A 15,850-nucleotide genomic window follows, 5' to 3' on the forward strand; every position below is an offset into this window, starting at 1 on the left:
AGAAATTGGGCTGGTTGAACTGGCTAGTGATCCCAACACCTCATATATTAAAGCCCTAAAACTCACAATATGACTGTATTTGGAGTTAGTTTGTTGTTGTTGTTGTTTGTTTGTTTTTGGTTTTGGTACTGAGGACTGAACTCAGGGCCACTTTACCACTGAGCTATATCTACAATCCTTTTTATTTTTAAATTTTGAGACAGGGTCTTACAAATTGCTAAGATGGCCTCACACTTGATATCCTCCTGCCTCAGACTCCTGAGTTATTGGGATTAAAGGCGTTAAGCAACTACGCCCAGAAAGAAATAGGGTCTTCAAGGAGGCAATTAAGGTTAAAGGTGGTCGTAGGGTGGTGCCCTAATCCAACAGGACCAATGTCCTAATTAAGGAAGACACACTAAGAGACCTCTTTCACCTTGCATACAGATGACAGGCCACATGAGAACACAGTGAGAAGGCGCTGGCTGTCTGCAAGCCACGAAGACTTCTTCTGGCCTCACTAGAAACCAATCCTGACAGCACCTTCATTGTGGACTGCTTGCTTCTAGAACTATGAGAAAACAAATCTGTTGCCGAAACACCAGTCTATGGTATTTTGTTATGGAGGTTTGAGCAGACTGATAGCACCCTCCAGTTGCTTTTCTCCCCACAGAGAGGCTCTGGCTTGTCCCCTGGGTGCTCTGTGTTACAGCTAATCCTCAATTCAGAGATGGCTCTGGGAACTAGAAAGGTGCCTCAGGGCCTGCTCACTCTGGAGAACAGTGGGTCTCTGGGCTGACACTTCCTGGCCCAGAAGCCTCCTAAGTCCTACTTGGAGGTGGTAGCCACCTTTTCTCCCCATCGGCCTCTCTGGCACTTTTTCTGGTGCATGATTTACAAGAGGCAGACTTAGCTATATGGAACATGGGCTTGCACTTCAAGCCCTCAGCCTCTACTAGGGTCCTGCTCCTTGGTTAGACACAGATCAGACTGCCAAGTGCCACCGTGACAAGGCTTGAGCCACAGCCTGTGGGGACATGGCCATCCCTGATCCATGCTCCTGCTCTGTGTGGCTTCATCAGGACCTGTGCCCTTCCTGGCTTGGCCCTCTTATGCCTGGGAGGAGGATGTAGACCTTAGTGCATGGGACCTGGTGGCCCGTAGGTGGGCCATGGAGACAAAAGTGCATCCTAGAAACAAGCAAGCACAGCCACAGCTTTGTGGCAGGTGAGGGTTCTCACCAAGTCTCCTTTGGCAGAGTGGAGAGAAGTCTACAAATTATACAGCCACTCGCACAGAAACTTGAGTCTGCGCCAAATGAAAAACAGATTTCACATGGCAAGTGGTACCAACAACTTTTCTGGAAAGCAACTGTGTATTTACACAACATTGGATGCCTTTTACATTGCAGAGGGGTGGGAATGGGCAGGATGGCTCAGGGAGTTATAGCACCTATGCGGTTGTTACAAATGTGGCACTTTCAGCTGGTTGGAAGAACAGAAGCTACTTTGCACTGAAGGCAGACATTTCCTTAGTGGGAAGGCAGGTAGTAAAGAGAGTGTATTATGTACTTTAGCACATTCTCTTTCTCTTCTTTGCAGCCATTCTACAGTAAAAATACAGCTCTAGAGCCAGGCTATTAGGTTCAAATCCCAGCTTTTTTGCTCTCAGTCAGTGAGGCCTTGTAGATACTATGCCAGGTTCCCTGTCCAAGGTTATACTGGCACTTGAGCTCTGACCCCTAGTCCATGCACCATAGCAGCAAAGACTGTGTGCTAACTGGAGAGAGCACCTGCACTGCCTCAGAAGCATCCTGGAGAGCAGTGGGCCCAACATACTGGATGGAAGCAGGGTCAAGCAGCGAGGCTGGTCCTGTGGAACCGCAGATGCACTGAGCTTCCAAGAGGTGCAGTGTCACAGAGCTAGGTCTTTCTGTTCTCCTGTCACAAAGAGTCAGTGTTTACACTTCCCTTCTCCACCCTGGTGTTTCTCTTCCAGTGTGGTCTGGGTGGAAGACACTGAGAAAGCAAAGCTTCTGGCATCGCTGCTTCTCCTGGGCTAAGAAAAAACACATGAATTGGATCACCAGGGATGCTTCTGCCCTCACCTTGGTGGTCAACAGACACTTGCTTCTTACAGGGAAGGAACAATTTGTCATCCAGAGCCATGTTTCTGACCCATGTGGCTTTCCCAGCACTAGCCACTGGAAGGCTGGTCCCCCACACCATTGGTACTTTGCCCCCCGGCCTCTTTTTCCTCTGACCCTGCATAGAAGGGCCTTGTCTACTGGCCTTATAGATACTGCCACAGAGAGCTGGAGTCAGGTTGAAAAGCCAAGTCTTTCAACAGCAAAAATGGTATTAAGATATGGAAAGGTGCCATGTGTTGGGGACTTTGGTTTTCCTAGGTGAGACCTTGGAAAGTGATGCAGTTAACCTGCCTCTGGAGCCCAGGAGACTCAGGAGGGAGAATGCAAACTGTAGGTTTAAGTTACTTGTACTGGAACAACTGCTAGTAAGCACAGATGGACCTAGTGTTTTGTCTCAGTAACCCACCCCTCTTCTAATCCCTGAAGAAACGAAACAGACGTTATTACTACTGTGTATATATATGTGACTGCATGACCAACGTGATTCTGCAACCTGTATACTCAGAAAAATGAGATTTTGTTACCCATGTGATTCAAATGTATGCTATGTCAAGGTCATTGTACTGTCATGTGTAACTAATTAAAAAAAATAAAAAAATACACCAGTTTTTTTTTTTTTTTTTTTTTTTAAAGAAATGAGTCTTAGGTCACTTAACAACTTGTCACTCACTCCTCTTCAACTTTCCCTCTCTCCCTTCCTTATTTTTTTTTTTCCTGCTACATCCCCAGCGCTCTCATAACTTTCTTTAAACTGCAACGTAAACCTTAGTTAGCTCAATGAGTTTGATGGCAGGTACTTTTAAAAGTAATGTGTCAAAGATGTGCTGCATCAATGTGAAAGGCAGGGCATGATGGCACAACTCTGTGGCTCCCCTCCCTTTCAACCTGGTGAGTTGCAGGAATAGTTCTTTTTTTAAATATATCTTTATTTTATTTATTTTTATGTGGTAATAAGGATCGAACCCAGTGCCTCACATGTGTGAGGCAAACGCTCTACCACTGGCCGCTCATCCAGCCCAGGAATGTTTACGCATACATGTATATTTTATTACAACATGAAGAAGTGATCATCATACAACATTCAGAAAACACAAAAATATGAAAAAGAAATAAACGAATAGTTTCACTCTTCAAATCAAGCAGGGTTAATCCTGGTGTGTTCTCTGCTATTCTCTTCTCTCCATGGGAGTAATATAAAATTAAGATCACTTAGAAATAGACCTCTGTCCCCTGACTTCTTTACTCAGTGCATCGTGCATATTCCCATATTACTCCATGTCCTTAACTCTCATTTCCCTTGGGTGGAGGTGGTCTACTACCAGAATCTCTTCACTGATAGGTGGCCTGTAGGGTGTTTCCAAGTTTCAGGTGTCACAAACAATTGTCAAAAGTGGCAAAGAATTCACAGGTCAATTATTCCCTTTGCTTTGAATTTCTTGGCAGACCGCTCACTTGACCGAAGCTGGAATTTGCTCCCATAAATGTAGGAAACAAAGTCATCAATTTCTACTGTGAACACACAGTTTACCTTGGGGATAACTGGGTTAGGGTGGGGAGAAGAAAAAGGATGAGGAAAAAAAAATCCAGTGGTAAGTTCACTTTTATGTAGAATGTTATTAACAAAACACATGTATTAAAAAAAATAAGCTAAGAAAATAGGAAACAGGGAAACCCACCAAGGTAGCAGCACATGACTACCTGTGGTTATTCTGTCATTAAGCCAATTGACTCACATTCTAAGTATAACTCAACACCTAATTCTCAGGGCCAAAGGCTATGAACCAAATTCCCAGAACCAGAAGCTCCCAGAACAACTGCAGAAACAGGTTTTTCCACATAACCTTCAGACAGGCTCTTGGCCTTATGCTCAGTGGAGAAATTTTCACACCACTTTCTAAGTTTATAATGTTTAGCAGAACATAAGAAGGAACAGTGACCGGGGGTGTAGCTTAGTGGTAGAGGGTGTGCTGGAAAAACAAGAGAGAAGGAGGTGGGGATCTCTGAAATTCTGGCAGACTCAATGTGCCTGCTTGAGCAATGCTGGCCACAATGATATCCTAAGTGTCACCACAAAAAGCATGGTCCTCAGAACTCCAGGCACAGGAGTTCTCCAGGCACATGGTCCTCTGTTATCTGTTTACTCCTGTGGAAGGTAGCAACTTTTGGAAGATGGAGGGTCCCAAACAGAACTTAGACAGAACCAAGCAGTCGGGGCTGCTGGCCAGGTACATAAATGCCTCCTGGGAGGCCCAATGGGCAGGGGTGGGCTCTGTAGGCTAGGAATGTAGAGTTGCTAAGTATCTGCAATCTGTCCTGACTCAATAGGACAAATGGAACTCCTGGAGCCTCAAAGAGATACGGTAGCAGGAAGGGAGACCACAGTCCATAATACCCTTAGAGACATGGTTACATACCTTTCAGACGATCTTCTTTGGTGATAATTTTGAAAACATGCTTTGTTTCCTGTAGAAGGATTCCTGTGACACCCACGTATGAAGGGCATTTGGATTTTGTGACTGCAAATGAGAAAGGTAGCTGAAACCTCAGGCCTCTCTGGTGTTGGAAAAGCCAGTCAGCCAGTCCTCAAGGGTTTGGGGGTGCTGGTTCCATTTACTGACCTAGCAGCAGAATAAAGGAAGCACTCAGAGGGTAGAGGCTTCACAGCTTACTCAAGTGAGAACTCAGGTTTCCCAAATCCTTGCCCTGGAGCTTTGTATGGTCTGGGTTGTTCTTATGAGATGCCCTTTGGAAGGCATGTGGACACCAGGGTCTGAGGAAGGGTTTTGGAGACAAGAGGTCATAGGTGCTCAGCATCACCAATGCCCAATGTCTGTTTTTCTGATGGAGCCAATTGTCATTGGCAGAATCTGAATGAACACCTTCCTGTTGTGCATTCCCCCGGATCTCCTGAACTCTGACTGGAATGGGAGTCCTGCTGTAGAGCAGTCAGCAATGTGAGGCGAGTCACCACCATAGGCAGCAGGTGGTGACCACTGACTTGGTGCTGTATAGACATTCACTAAGCATCTACTATGTTCCTGATACAGTTGTAGGTAGTGCTGGGAGCACAGCACTAAATGAGATAATTCTGGATCCTGCTCTCATTCAATGTTCTAACAGTGGTGGTGGTGGGGAATGTGTGGCAAGACACAGAAAAATATATTTTCTCAGTAATAAGTTCTTTTTTTTAAAGATTTTTTTTTTTTTTGAGAGAGAGAGAGAGAGAGAGAGAGAATTTTAATATTTATTTTTTTTAGTTTTCGGCGGACACAACATCTTTTTTTGTATGTGGTGCTGAGGATCGAACCTGGGCTACCGCTTGAGCCACATCCCCAGCCCCAAGTAATAAGTTCTATGAAGAAAATAAGGACAGAGTAAGAAGGTAGAGGGGGCCACTTTTAGCAAAGGCAGACCCTCAGGAGAAGTGATATCTGAGAAGGGGCCTAAATAATAAGAAGCAGTCAGTAGATGAACACACAGGATAACTCTCTGAGCAGAGAGAAAGAACAAAGGCAAGGTCCCTAAGGCAGGGCCAAGTCAAAAGAAGTGAGGCAGAAAGAAGGCCAGTGTGGTTAGACTGCTGCCCAAGCGAATTAAGCCAGGCCTTTCAGACAATAGTAAGGAGGCAGACTTACTCAAAAAGCATGGAAAGCTCTCGGGAGGTTTAAAGGAGGGAAGAGACATGAGTTGATGTGTTCTTTTTTTCCCTTTTCTTTGTGTGTGTGTGATGGAACTCTGGGCCTTGAGCATGCTAGGCAGGTGCTCTACCACTGAACGATACCTGTAGCCCTTCATGATCTGATTTCTGTTATAAAACCTTTGGCTGTGTGATCTGGGTGAGGGGGAAGTGTGTCCGCTGGGAGAGGGTTAGGCAGCTCCTGAGAAATGCAGGACAGATGGTGGTGGTTTAGATTTGGCTACTAGGATGTGCTGATGGACTAGAAGAGAATTAGAAAAGAAGAAACATGCATATCTCTTACATGTTTGGCCTGAACAGCCAGAGTAAATGGTAGTTCTATTAATTAAGATAGGAAAGACCAGGGGTGGGGCTGACTTGAGGGGAGACTAAAAGTTCTGCTTTGAATACACAGTTTGAAGTTCCTACTGGACACCAGGCCTTGTGTTCAGGGAAAAGGTCTATGGTGGAGATGTCATCTTCAGAACCATCTGTCAGTCACAGCAGACTTTGGAAACCGTGTGACAGGCTGAAAGGGACTCTGTGTTCAAGATTCTTGGCCATGCATAAATTCCCACAGAGTGTATGCAGAATGTGTCCAACAAGACCAGAATAGGCCCAGATAGCTATAACCATCTATGACCATGCTGATAATATGGAGATATTTTGAGGAACCCATGTGGCAATGCAAGCGCTATGTTGCTACTGAGTGATAGTATGAACATCTGGATGACCAGGTGCTCTTAAGCAAATTACCTGAAATAATAGCACCGTGAAGATCTGCTTTTAACAGCTTGGCTTGAATCATCTGTGGCTGCCTACAAGGTAAACAGAAGCCCTTAATTTATACCATGATGAAGAGTTCTGAACAAAGCAAACAGGGTCTACAAACTTCTGCAGCCAGGCAACACAGACAGCTGCTTCCTAAGGCTGCACTGACAATTACCCTAAGATTTGGGATCTATTCCAATGGGTAAGTCTTCAAAAATCAACTCACGTGTCTGGCTTGAGACCATTGCACAGGTCCCGGATATACTGTTTCCAGAGTTCATGCAGAGGGAGAAAAAGACTGTATCTGTGATCAAGTCAGAAACAGGTAAAAAGTTAGGCAATATCAGCTTGGTGTTATAATGTTCAAATAGCACAGAGCTTGATTTCATGCCAATAATGATGACCTGGAACCATTAGGGACTAGGTGTAAATTCTAATTCCACTGCTGACAATTTAACTAAAATCAGATACCTTTATCTCTTGAAAATCGGTTTCCTTGAAGGTAGACCTTTTTGAGGTTGTTTCTCCTAATGAGAAAAGAAAGGAGTGGCCCTTCTTTGCCCTGTCATTCTTCCTGCTGGCTAGATAATAGCCATGATACCTGGAGCTTCAGCAGTCATCCCAGACTCTGAGGAGCATCTACAGGCAATAATGTGCTGTTTGGGTCCCTGAGGGCTATGAGACTGGCTGCCTTACCAACACAGGGTGCCATTCATCTGTTCTTCTCATGAGAGAGAAATGACTGCAGTATTATTTAAGTAACTGAATTTGAAAGCTAATCTGTCACATAATATTGAACTTAGGGAGCCCTCGGTGTACAGGAGTTGCTAGTTGTCGTGCTGGTACTCCTGTAAGATAACAGGTCTATCTGGAAGGTGATGGAGCAAGTGGTGGGAAGGGGAGAGAACAGGTGAGAGTCCCCAAAGGCCTCCCTCCAAAGCTAGTATCACTTGTCTTGGTGTTTCATGGGGAATCTACTTACATGAATGAGGCCATGGGTTAGAGAAACAAGAACCACAAACTCAAAGCCGAAAATGACCTCAACTTGCGAGGACAGCAGTGAGGTAACCCTGGGGCAGGTGACAATCGCCTCCTTTACCCACAGCCTGCTGCTGGTTTCTTGAGAGGGGCCATGGACAAAATGACATATATTTCAATTGTCTTCTGAAATGTGGGAGGCTATTTGGCTATGGATCTCCAAGCAAAAGCCTATAAATAGTCCCAAGACACCCAAACTCAGAATTATTGCCAAAGGGAGACAGAGTGTCAGCCAGAGGAAAATGTCCTCCCACAAGATGGTGATGCATTCCTTTCAGAAATTTTCAAAATGTGTAGGCAGAATCTTTCTCTGGCAATAAAACCCCAGTGTGTGATTCTGTAGAGTGATATTAAAAGCTACAAAAAGTTATATATTAAGAAATATCAGTTCTTCTTTTCTAAGAAAGCCAAAAGACAAACAGCCTGTTGCCACAGGCAACAGACTCACTTATGGCACTGATCTTATTAGTTAAGGCTAGGACAGAAGCCAAACACTGAAGAGTCCTCAGTCTCACCATGCCTTGCTATTAAAAGCAAAACCCAAACACAGTATGAATTGGTAAAGGAAGGCTGCCCCCTTGTGGAGAAGATGGAGAATTAAGTGGGGGCAGAAGCTGCTTAGTCGGCCACTGTGCTCCCTGCCTACCTCAAGACTAGGCAGGGATAGGACAGCAAAGCAAAGGCAGGGCTCACCTCTGTTGTTCTGGTTTAATGTCAAAGAGCCGAAGATCCCTCCTCTGTCTGGCGGAGAGGCCTTTGGATTTCTTTTTCTTCTCCTTTCGCTTCCTGCGGGTGAAGTACTCCAGAACAACAGCCTTGCGCTGCAGCTGATCCTCACAAGCTTGTTGGCTCATGTGGGGCATGCTCCGCTTTAGGAAGGCCCTCACAAAGGCCTCTGCCTGATTTGCTTCCTGATGCTGCACAGAGACGGGGTGGTGTAGCACTCATTATTCTGAGCTGCCAGGACGCTAGACACTCTCACCCATCACTCCCGAAAGCCACCATCTTCGCTGACCCATCTGTCTACCCACTGAGGCTCACACAATCTTTATCTGCCAAGTGTTTGCTACCCACAGTCATCAAGATGTCACATCCATATGCCAACTTGTGAGTCTGTCACACTCAACAGTCATGTCAAACACTGCTTTCCTGTCCTGCTTCTCTGAGGTTATTCTGTTAAGGATTAAAGAGCCTTTTTATTTAGAAGAAGACTTCTCTCATCCTCAGCAGGGAGCAAAGCTTGGAAAATGTATGACAATGATATTTATTCAGTCCCAACCATATGAAGGAGACTTCAATAGAATCAAGCTATGTTGTGAGGGAGAGGAACCTAAAACTAGGGAAAAGAGCAAAACTAAGAACCTCAGGGTGGCCAGGAAGTAGGAATTCTCATACTGATCCCACACCACAGTCCTCTTTCCTTGGGTATCCAGCCCTGTGTTCAGTGTGGCTAGTCTTTAAGTGATCTGTTCCTGCACTGCTTGAAGAAAGGTGTCCAGTGCATCTCAGGTTCTTGGCTCACTTTCTCCAATGCGGCCATAGTGTCAAGGTACTGTGAATGAGCACTTGCTCTTAGAGAGGACTTTTGTCTTCTGTCATAATTGTGTGTAATTCCTTAAAAAACTGCAATTGTCACTGTCTCTCAAGTTGGAATTCCAGCAATCTATTACTCATCGTGCAGTGGGTGTCTCTGCCCTCTGGTCTGCTATAGTCTTGGACAGTACTCTTTACTGAAGACCTGCCTTTTGGTTTGGCCATTTGCTTGGCTCTTCTTGCTCGAATTGGATTATAAATTACTAGACTGAGGTTAAATGAAAGATGAAAACTTATGTGTCAAAATCTCTCCATGGGGAGGTGGTTCACAGTAAGGATGGCAGGAATAACATTTGTTTCAGCTTTATACTTTTAGACACTAACCAGAAATGAATTCATTATCATTATTATTAAAGATAAGAAGATACTTTTTTAAAAAAATTTTTCAAATACCTAAGTGGTCTTTCTTTCATAAAGCAGCAAAATAAAGGTATAGTGGTCTTTCAAAATCTTGATTTCAAGGTCTTATTATGAGCCACAAAGTAGAGCTTTTGCCTAAATAACCAAACATGTTGAAACATCCAAATATAATCTGTAAATTCCTCTTATGAAATGTGATTTGTACACCTTCATTCAGGAGTGAAGGGAGTACAGTGACAAGGTCAAATGATAGTGCTCATCAGGGTAGTTAAGAGATGGGCACGGCCTAGTACTCCCTACATAGTGGAAGATGACAAAAGATCAAGGAGTCCAAGTTCATCAAACTTGACTTTGGCACAACAGAAAAGGAGGCTGGCATATGGAAACATTGGCACAACAGACCTTGATGTAGTAAAAAATGTCTACCAGAAAGATGAGGAGTAAATGCAGGCAAGTACAGTTAAACCAGTACTAGAGGCTTAGAAACAACCAACACTTCTTCACCATTGCCTCTGTTGCTCCTGGACCTCCTCCCAAAAACTGTACCTGAACATCGTACTCTTTTGCCTCTTTCTGAGAAAAAGCATGGTAGATCACACCTGGGGGATGAAAGGGGGAAAAAAAGAAGAAATGATCTATTAGATATGGCTCAAAGATTGAAGGTTTTTCTAATTATGAAAATAACTATGCTCATTCAGAGGTTGAAGATGTGAAACAAAGCTTGCTTTCTTGTTTTTTTTTTTTTTGGGGGGGGGGAGGTGGGGTGGAAGACTGAACCCAGGGCCCTGCTCATGCCAGGCAAGTGCTCCACCACAGAGCAGCACCTCCCAACCTTCTTGGATGCTTCCCTTTGGCAATGTCTGTCCTAGAAGTTCCAAGGGTATGATTTAAAAAGAGTGCTTTTCAAACTTTAATGGGTTTAAGAAGTCTGGGATCTTATTAAAACACAGATTTTGGGTCCTTATTCCCAGATTCTACATTTCTAACAAGTATGCAGATGATATTGCATGTTATTGGACCACCCTTAAATTTGCCTAGTTAAAAACACACGTCAGAATTTTGAGCAGTTGTTCACTATGTCTAAGGAAGCAACTCATTTAAAAGTAATATGATATAGCTGTCCGGGATGCACATGGTTAGAAATACTACATTTTGTTGATTGCTTGATATTTAAGAAAGATTTTTCACATTTTAGTATTATGAAATTAAAATATATAACTGATGATATCCTGAACCATAAAATATAGTGGTCTTTCGTCACTCTATATATTGGTCAATGTGGTGTCAACTTCTAAAAGCTTCTACACTCCTTTTTCTTCCTTAATTTGTCTGAAAAAGAAAACTGTGGTATTGGGAACAGAGAACAGGTGTGAATGGAATAAAATTGGGATAAAGGTCTAGCATAAGAGCTAAATGAGGGCTGGGGTTGTAGCTCAGTGGTAGAGAACTTGCCTCGCATGAGTGAGACCCCTGGTTTGATCCCCAGCACCACATAAAAATAAACAAATAAAATAAAGATATTATATCCATCTACAACTAAAAAAATAAAAAAAAAAAAAGAGCCAAATGACTAGAAAACTAAATTCACGCTACACTTTATAATTCCAACCAGGCATTCTGTGCTTCCCTGAGTACATTTTTTAACATACATATATTTTTAATTGTAAATGGATCTCCTGTTTAATTTACTTATTTTTATGTGGTGCTGAGGATTGAACCCAGGGCCTCACACATGCTAGGCAAGTGCTCTACCACTGAGCCACAACTCCAGCCCCTGAGTACATTTTGATCAAGCAAATCAAGGAGATTTTAAGTTCTATATAGAGTCCAATTCTCCCTCAAATGGGAGATGGAAATTATCAATTGTTTGTAGGCATTTCCAGGGCCTGGAAATTTCAACTGTCATAAATGTCTAGCATTAGACTTGGAAGTCTCTCTGCAACAATACATAGTTATCAAACACTCATTATTTGCTAGGAAGTTGATTAAAAGGCACATATATTTTATGTCTCATTATGCGGGGGAAAGAACAGTCAATGTAGATAATAAATGATTGGGTTGGATAGGGAAGATAGAGGCTGGTTTGAAAGTAAAGTATTTTATTTTGAAATAAAATACTAATACCTTTAGGACACTTCCCCTGACCCTTCAAGGTTGCCAAGGCTACCTGCCTCCAGGGAATTGTTTCTCCCTGCAAGCAATAGTTAAGGAATGCCTCCAGGGCTACTCTCTTCCTGCCTGTATTCGCAGGTGGCTACTTTCTCACTCTTGGATCACTCCACCTTTTGGTCCCCAGTCACATAGGCAAGATAATGGAAGAAAGGGGAGCATGAGAACAAAGGAAATCTATACAAGGGGCAGGACACCCTGACTTCCTCTGACACCCAGCTCTGAGATGTGTTGTACACTTGTGTTGGAGTTTTTTGCGTGTTTAATCTCCACATCAGGGAAATGGGACTCATTCCTGATTCTCATCACCGGTATAAATTCACTTTCTAAGCAATCTTTTTTTTTTTTTTTTTTTTCCGGGGCGTGGGGGTGTGGGGGACTCGGGATTGAACCCAGGGGTTCCTCTGACCACTAGACTACATCCTCAGGCCTTTTTATTTTTTGAGATAGGGTCTTGTTAAGCTGCTTAGGGCCTAACGTGCTGAAGCTGTCCTTACACCTACCGTCCACCTGCTTCAGCCTCCTGAGTCGCTGGGATTACAGGGATGTGCCACTACATTCGGCCTAAGCACTCTAAAATTGTTATTTCCATTTATGCACACGAGAAAACTGAAGCTCAGATATGCTGAGACACTTTAACTTGAACACATAGGTAGAAGGCGGCAGAGGTGGAAATCAAAATTCTGATCTTGATCTCCATGCTCTCTTGCTTCCCCTCCCTGGTATATCTCTTCTCGGTTCAAATCCCAAAGCCCTGGGTTCGTGATGATTCCCCAGCAGCTCCCAGCACTTTACACCAGACAAAGGTGGGACAACAGGTGATAAAGGGCCGCAGGGCCTGGACCGCAGACACCTAGAGAGGTAGTGGCTAGATGAGACCAATCTCTTGGGCCTTCCTGCTCCAGCACAGCGTAGCGCTGAGCAGTCTCCGAGAGCACCTGCCTTCTACTCTGAAGTCAAATCCTGGCTCACAGACCGAGTCACCTTTTATGTGAGGTGCGACAATTCCCATTGTAGTCAGGTAGCCCTGACTTGTTTCACCCACTAGCACCAAGTTCCCGACCCTTACATCCCCACCCCACACCAACATCGTGGCCCTCAACCCCTTACTCTTCATTGTCGGGCCGCTTCCGGTGCTCTCTGATGACGTCTCCCTCAGCGTCGTTCACTCTTTCCCTCTCTTCACTCTGTCCTGCAGCTCTCAGCCACGAGGAGGCTCTCTCTGCAAAATTTCGGCTGAAAAGGTTCCTTGTGCCCGAAGCTGCGGGTGTGAGAAATCCACTGACACTCGGCGGTCGGCCTCCGGAGACTTTGGGAGCGCGGAGTTGGCGCCGCGCGTGACGTCAGCAACGCGTGCCGGCGGGGGTTGCGCAGGCGCCTTGGGGCTGGCTCGCTGGGGTCTGAATCACTGGGCGGTTTCAGTTTGGGTCTTCTGTAGGCCAAGTGTTCAGGTTGGGTTTAGGACATACGGAATACTGGTGAAGACTGGAGTATGGCTAGGCAAACCCATTTGGAGAGGACACGAGGGAGGATGGGAACCGTGGAGGGCGCAAATAGGGCGGGGATGGTGGTGCATTTCCTAACCAAGGTTATTAACAATCACCCGAGGCAGCTTCAGCTGTCGGTGCAGGCAGTGAGGTTGGGATGGGGGCTCAGGATCTGTTTCTCTTTCTGCTATTAACTAGTCTTGTGCACTCGATTAAGGCGTTTCCCATGTCTGGGAAGAGTGAAGTGGGTCTTGCTGGTTTCAGCATTTTTTTTTTTTTGAGGGGGTTGATTACTGGGGATTGAACTCAGGGGCACTCGACCACTGAGCCACATCCCCGGCCCTATTTTGTATTTTATTTAGAGACAGGGTCTCACTGAGTTGCTTAGCGCCTCGCTTTTGCCGAGGCTGGCTTTAAATTCGTGATCCTCCTGCCTCAGCCTCCTGAGCCGCTGGAATTATAGGCAGCCGCCATAGCGCGCGGCTCATCTCAGCATTCTTGAAACCCAGAATATCGGTTTCCAGCAGTACACTGAAAGGCACAGAGGTGGTTCTCATTGCTTTGGGGAAAGGTCCCAGTGTGGAAGGAAGGCTTGGCTCCGACCACTCTGGAGTGTCTGAGTGTTATCCAGAACTTTGTGTCCTTAAGTTGACCTTAATTTGGATTGAGTACTGGGCCTGCTCTGGGTGCTGGGTGGGAGAGAATAGCAGTATGACCCTTATACTCTCAACCTTGAGTGCTATGTAATTTCCTTTCTAAAAGGGGGAAATTCCCAGAACTGGAAATAAGTCCGTGGGTCTTGGTTTGAGAAACAGCAGCTTTAAGGATTCTTTGGGTGATGACCTTGTGCCATTTTTTTTTTATTAGCTACACATGACATTTCAATGATCCTGGCCATTCATACATTTGAATCAATTGGAGTATAAATTCTAATTTTTCTGATTGTACAGATTGCAGAATCACACTGGTCATGGAGTCACCTATATACATACAGCAATCATAATGTCTATTACCTTGTGTCATTTTGATGTTAAAAATAAGAATTCAGGCCCTGAAATTTAGTGGCAAGAAGGTGACTCATAAATGAGCTCAAATGCATTTACTTGATAGGTAGATTACCTGGTTCAGAATGGAAACAATATTTAGGTCAAAATGTGTTGCACTTGCAGATGCCTGTGAAGAGTTAGGATCTACAGGACTGAGTTTGAGAAAGTGCTCGGGACTAATTCCTTGTAAACTATCAAATGTAAGCTTTGTTTTTATTTTTTATTGACAAATAAAAATTGTATATGTCTGTGGTGTATGACATCATGTTTTGAAATATGTATACAGTGAAATGACTAAATTGAGCTAATTAATATGAATTTCTCAGTGATTTTCAAGTATACACTGTATTATTAACCTTAGTTTTCATATTGTATCATAGAATGCTTGATAAATAGGAGTTGTTTGTGTGTGTGTGTGAATGAATGTGCTGGTGATTTAAAACAGGGCCCTGGCACCTGTCTCTATACTGAAACACACCTCACAACATGAACTTTAAAATAGCATGAAAATACAGTAGCCTGGAGGTGTAGCTCAGTGGTAGAGCACTTGCCTGGTATGTATGAGGCCCTGAGTTTGGTCCCCAGTGCTGCACAAACAAAAAAGACTTGAGGGGACCCTTAGAACATGACTTCTGTGATTATGGAGATAGAGAAGGCTGATCTCTTTTTGTTTATTGTTTAGGGTTTTAGGAGTCTAACTCTCTATCATTCCTTCTCAAATAACCTTGGGAGTTTGGATATCTGCCAGTCTTCCACATAAATCTAAGATTGTGGCCGGGTTGGGGTGGAGGGCATTCCTCCTGCTCACTAGTCTTTTTAAAAAAGTAAACAAACCACTTTATTGTCCTTGGAAAATAATTATGTTTTGTATACAGAGATATACCTGTAAGGATATTTGTGATTGTTGTTTAAAATAGCAAAAAACTTGGAAACAGCTCAATATTTGACAGCAGTGGACTAAGCAAATAAAGTATGTGCTACTTTATTACATAGCTCAATTTAAATGTTTTACAATCACAGGGAAGGCTCAAAAATTCCCATACCTCAGTATCATCTTTGGAGATTTTTATTTAGTAGATAAGTCCCAAGAATCTGTATTTTTAAAAAAGATTACAAAATATAGGGGCTGGGGTTGTGGCTTAGTGATAGAGTGCTTGTTTAGCATGTGTGAGGCACTGGATTCGATTCTCAGCACCTTACAAATAAATAAAGGTCCATCAACAACTAAAAAAATATTTAAAAAAGATTACAAATATAAATAAGCCAAATATATGCAGAAAAATAATTAGAATTATGTAGGAGGCCATCCTCGCACGAGATTTGAGTTACCTCTCTGGCTGGGTGAGAGGCGCTTAGGCACATCTTGTGTCCAGAGCTTTCTCCACTCTTCTCAGGTCCGAGGGCTTGTCCGTGTGGAGGCGTGTCTGGCCACTATCCTGAAGACCCAATCTTGCCCCTGACCTTGGGATGCTGCCCCCCCCCCCAATCTTCATTGGATGAGATTTTCCCCGGAAGTTTTTGTTCCCCAACAAAAGTCCCTGGCGTGTTCTCTCTCTCACTAGCCTCTTCAGTAAACCAGCTA

The 15,850-nt window shown here is 44.0% G+C and overlaps 1 protein-coding gene across 2 annotated transcripts; it reads right to left on the minus strand.

Annotated features, from left to right (window-relative positions):
- Positions 1-1,349: 1,349 nt before the first annotated feature.
- Pop4 (POP4 ribonuclease P/MRP subunit) lies at positions 1,350-13,057 on the minus strand. 2 transcript variants are annotated; one of them, XM_076838143.2, is made up of 7 exons: positions 12,846-13,057; positions 10,113-10,165; positions 8,307-8,530; positions 6,802-6,879; positions 6,561-6,622; positions 4,543-4,644; positions 1,350-2,037 (listed from the first exon to the last, which is right to left on the minus strand). In XM_076838143.2, the coding sequence occupies exons 1-7, from the start codon at positions 12,850-12,852 to the stop codon at positions 1,940-1,942; spliced, it is 624 nt and encodes a 207-aa protein (XP_076694258.2). In that variant the 5' UTR covers positions 12,853-13,057; the 3' UTR covers positions 1,350-1,939. The 2 variants fall into 2 exon arrangements, with proteins under 2 accessions (XP_076694258.2, XP_076694257.1); XM_076838142.2 differs by lacking the exon at positions 1,350-2,037 and adding an exon at positions 3,152-3,667.
- Positions 13,058-15,850: the final 2,793 nt, after the last annotated feature.

The sequence above is a fragment of the Callospermophilus lateralis genome, chromosome 18 (genome assembly GCF_048772815.1).
Source record: "Callospermophilus lateralis isolate mCalLat2 chromosome 18, mCalLat2.hap1, whole genome shotgun sequence".
Taxonomy (NCBI): Eukaryota; Metazoa; Chordata; class Mammalia; order Rodentia; family Sciuridae; genus Callospermophilus; species Callospermophilus lateralis.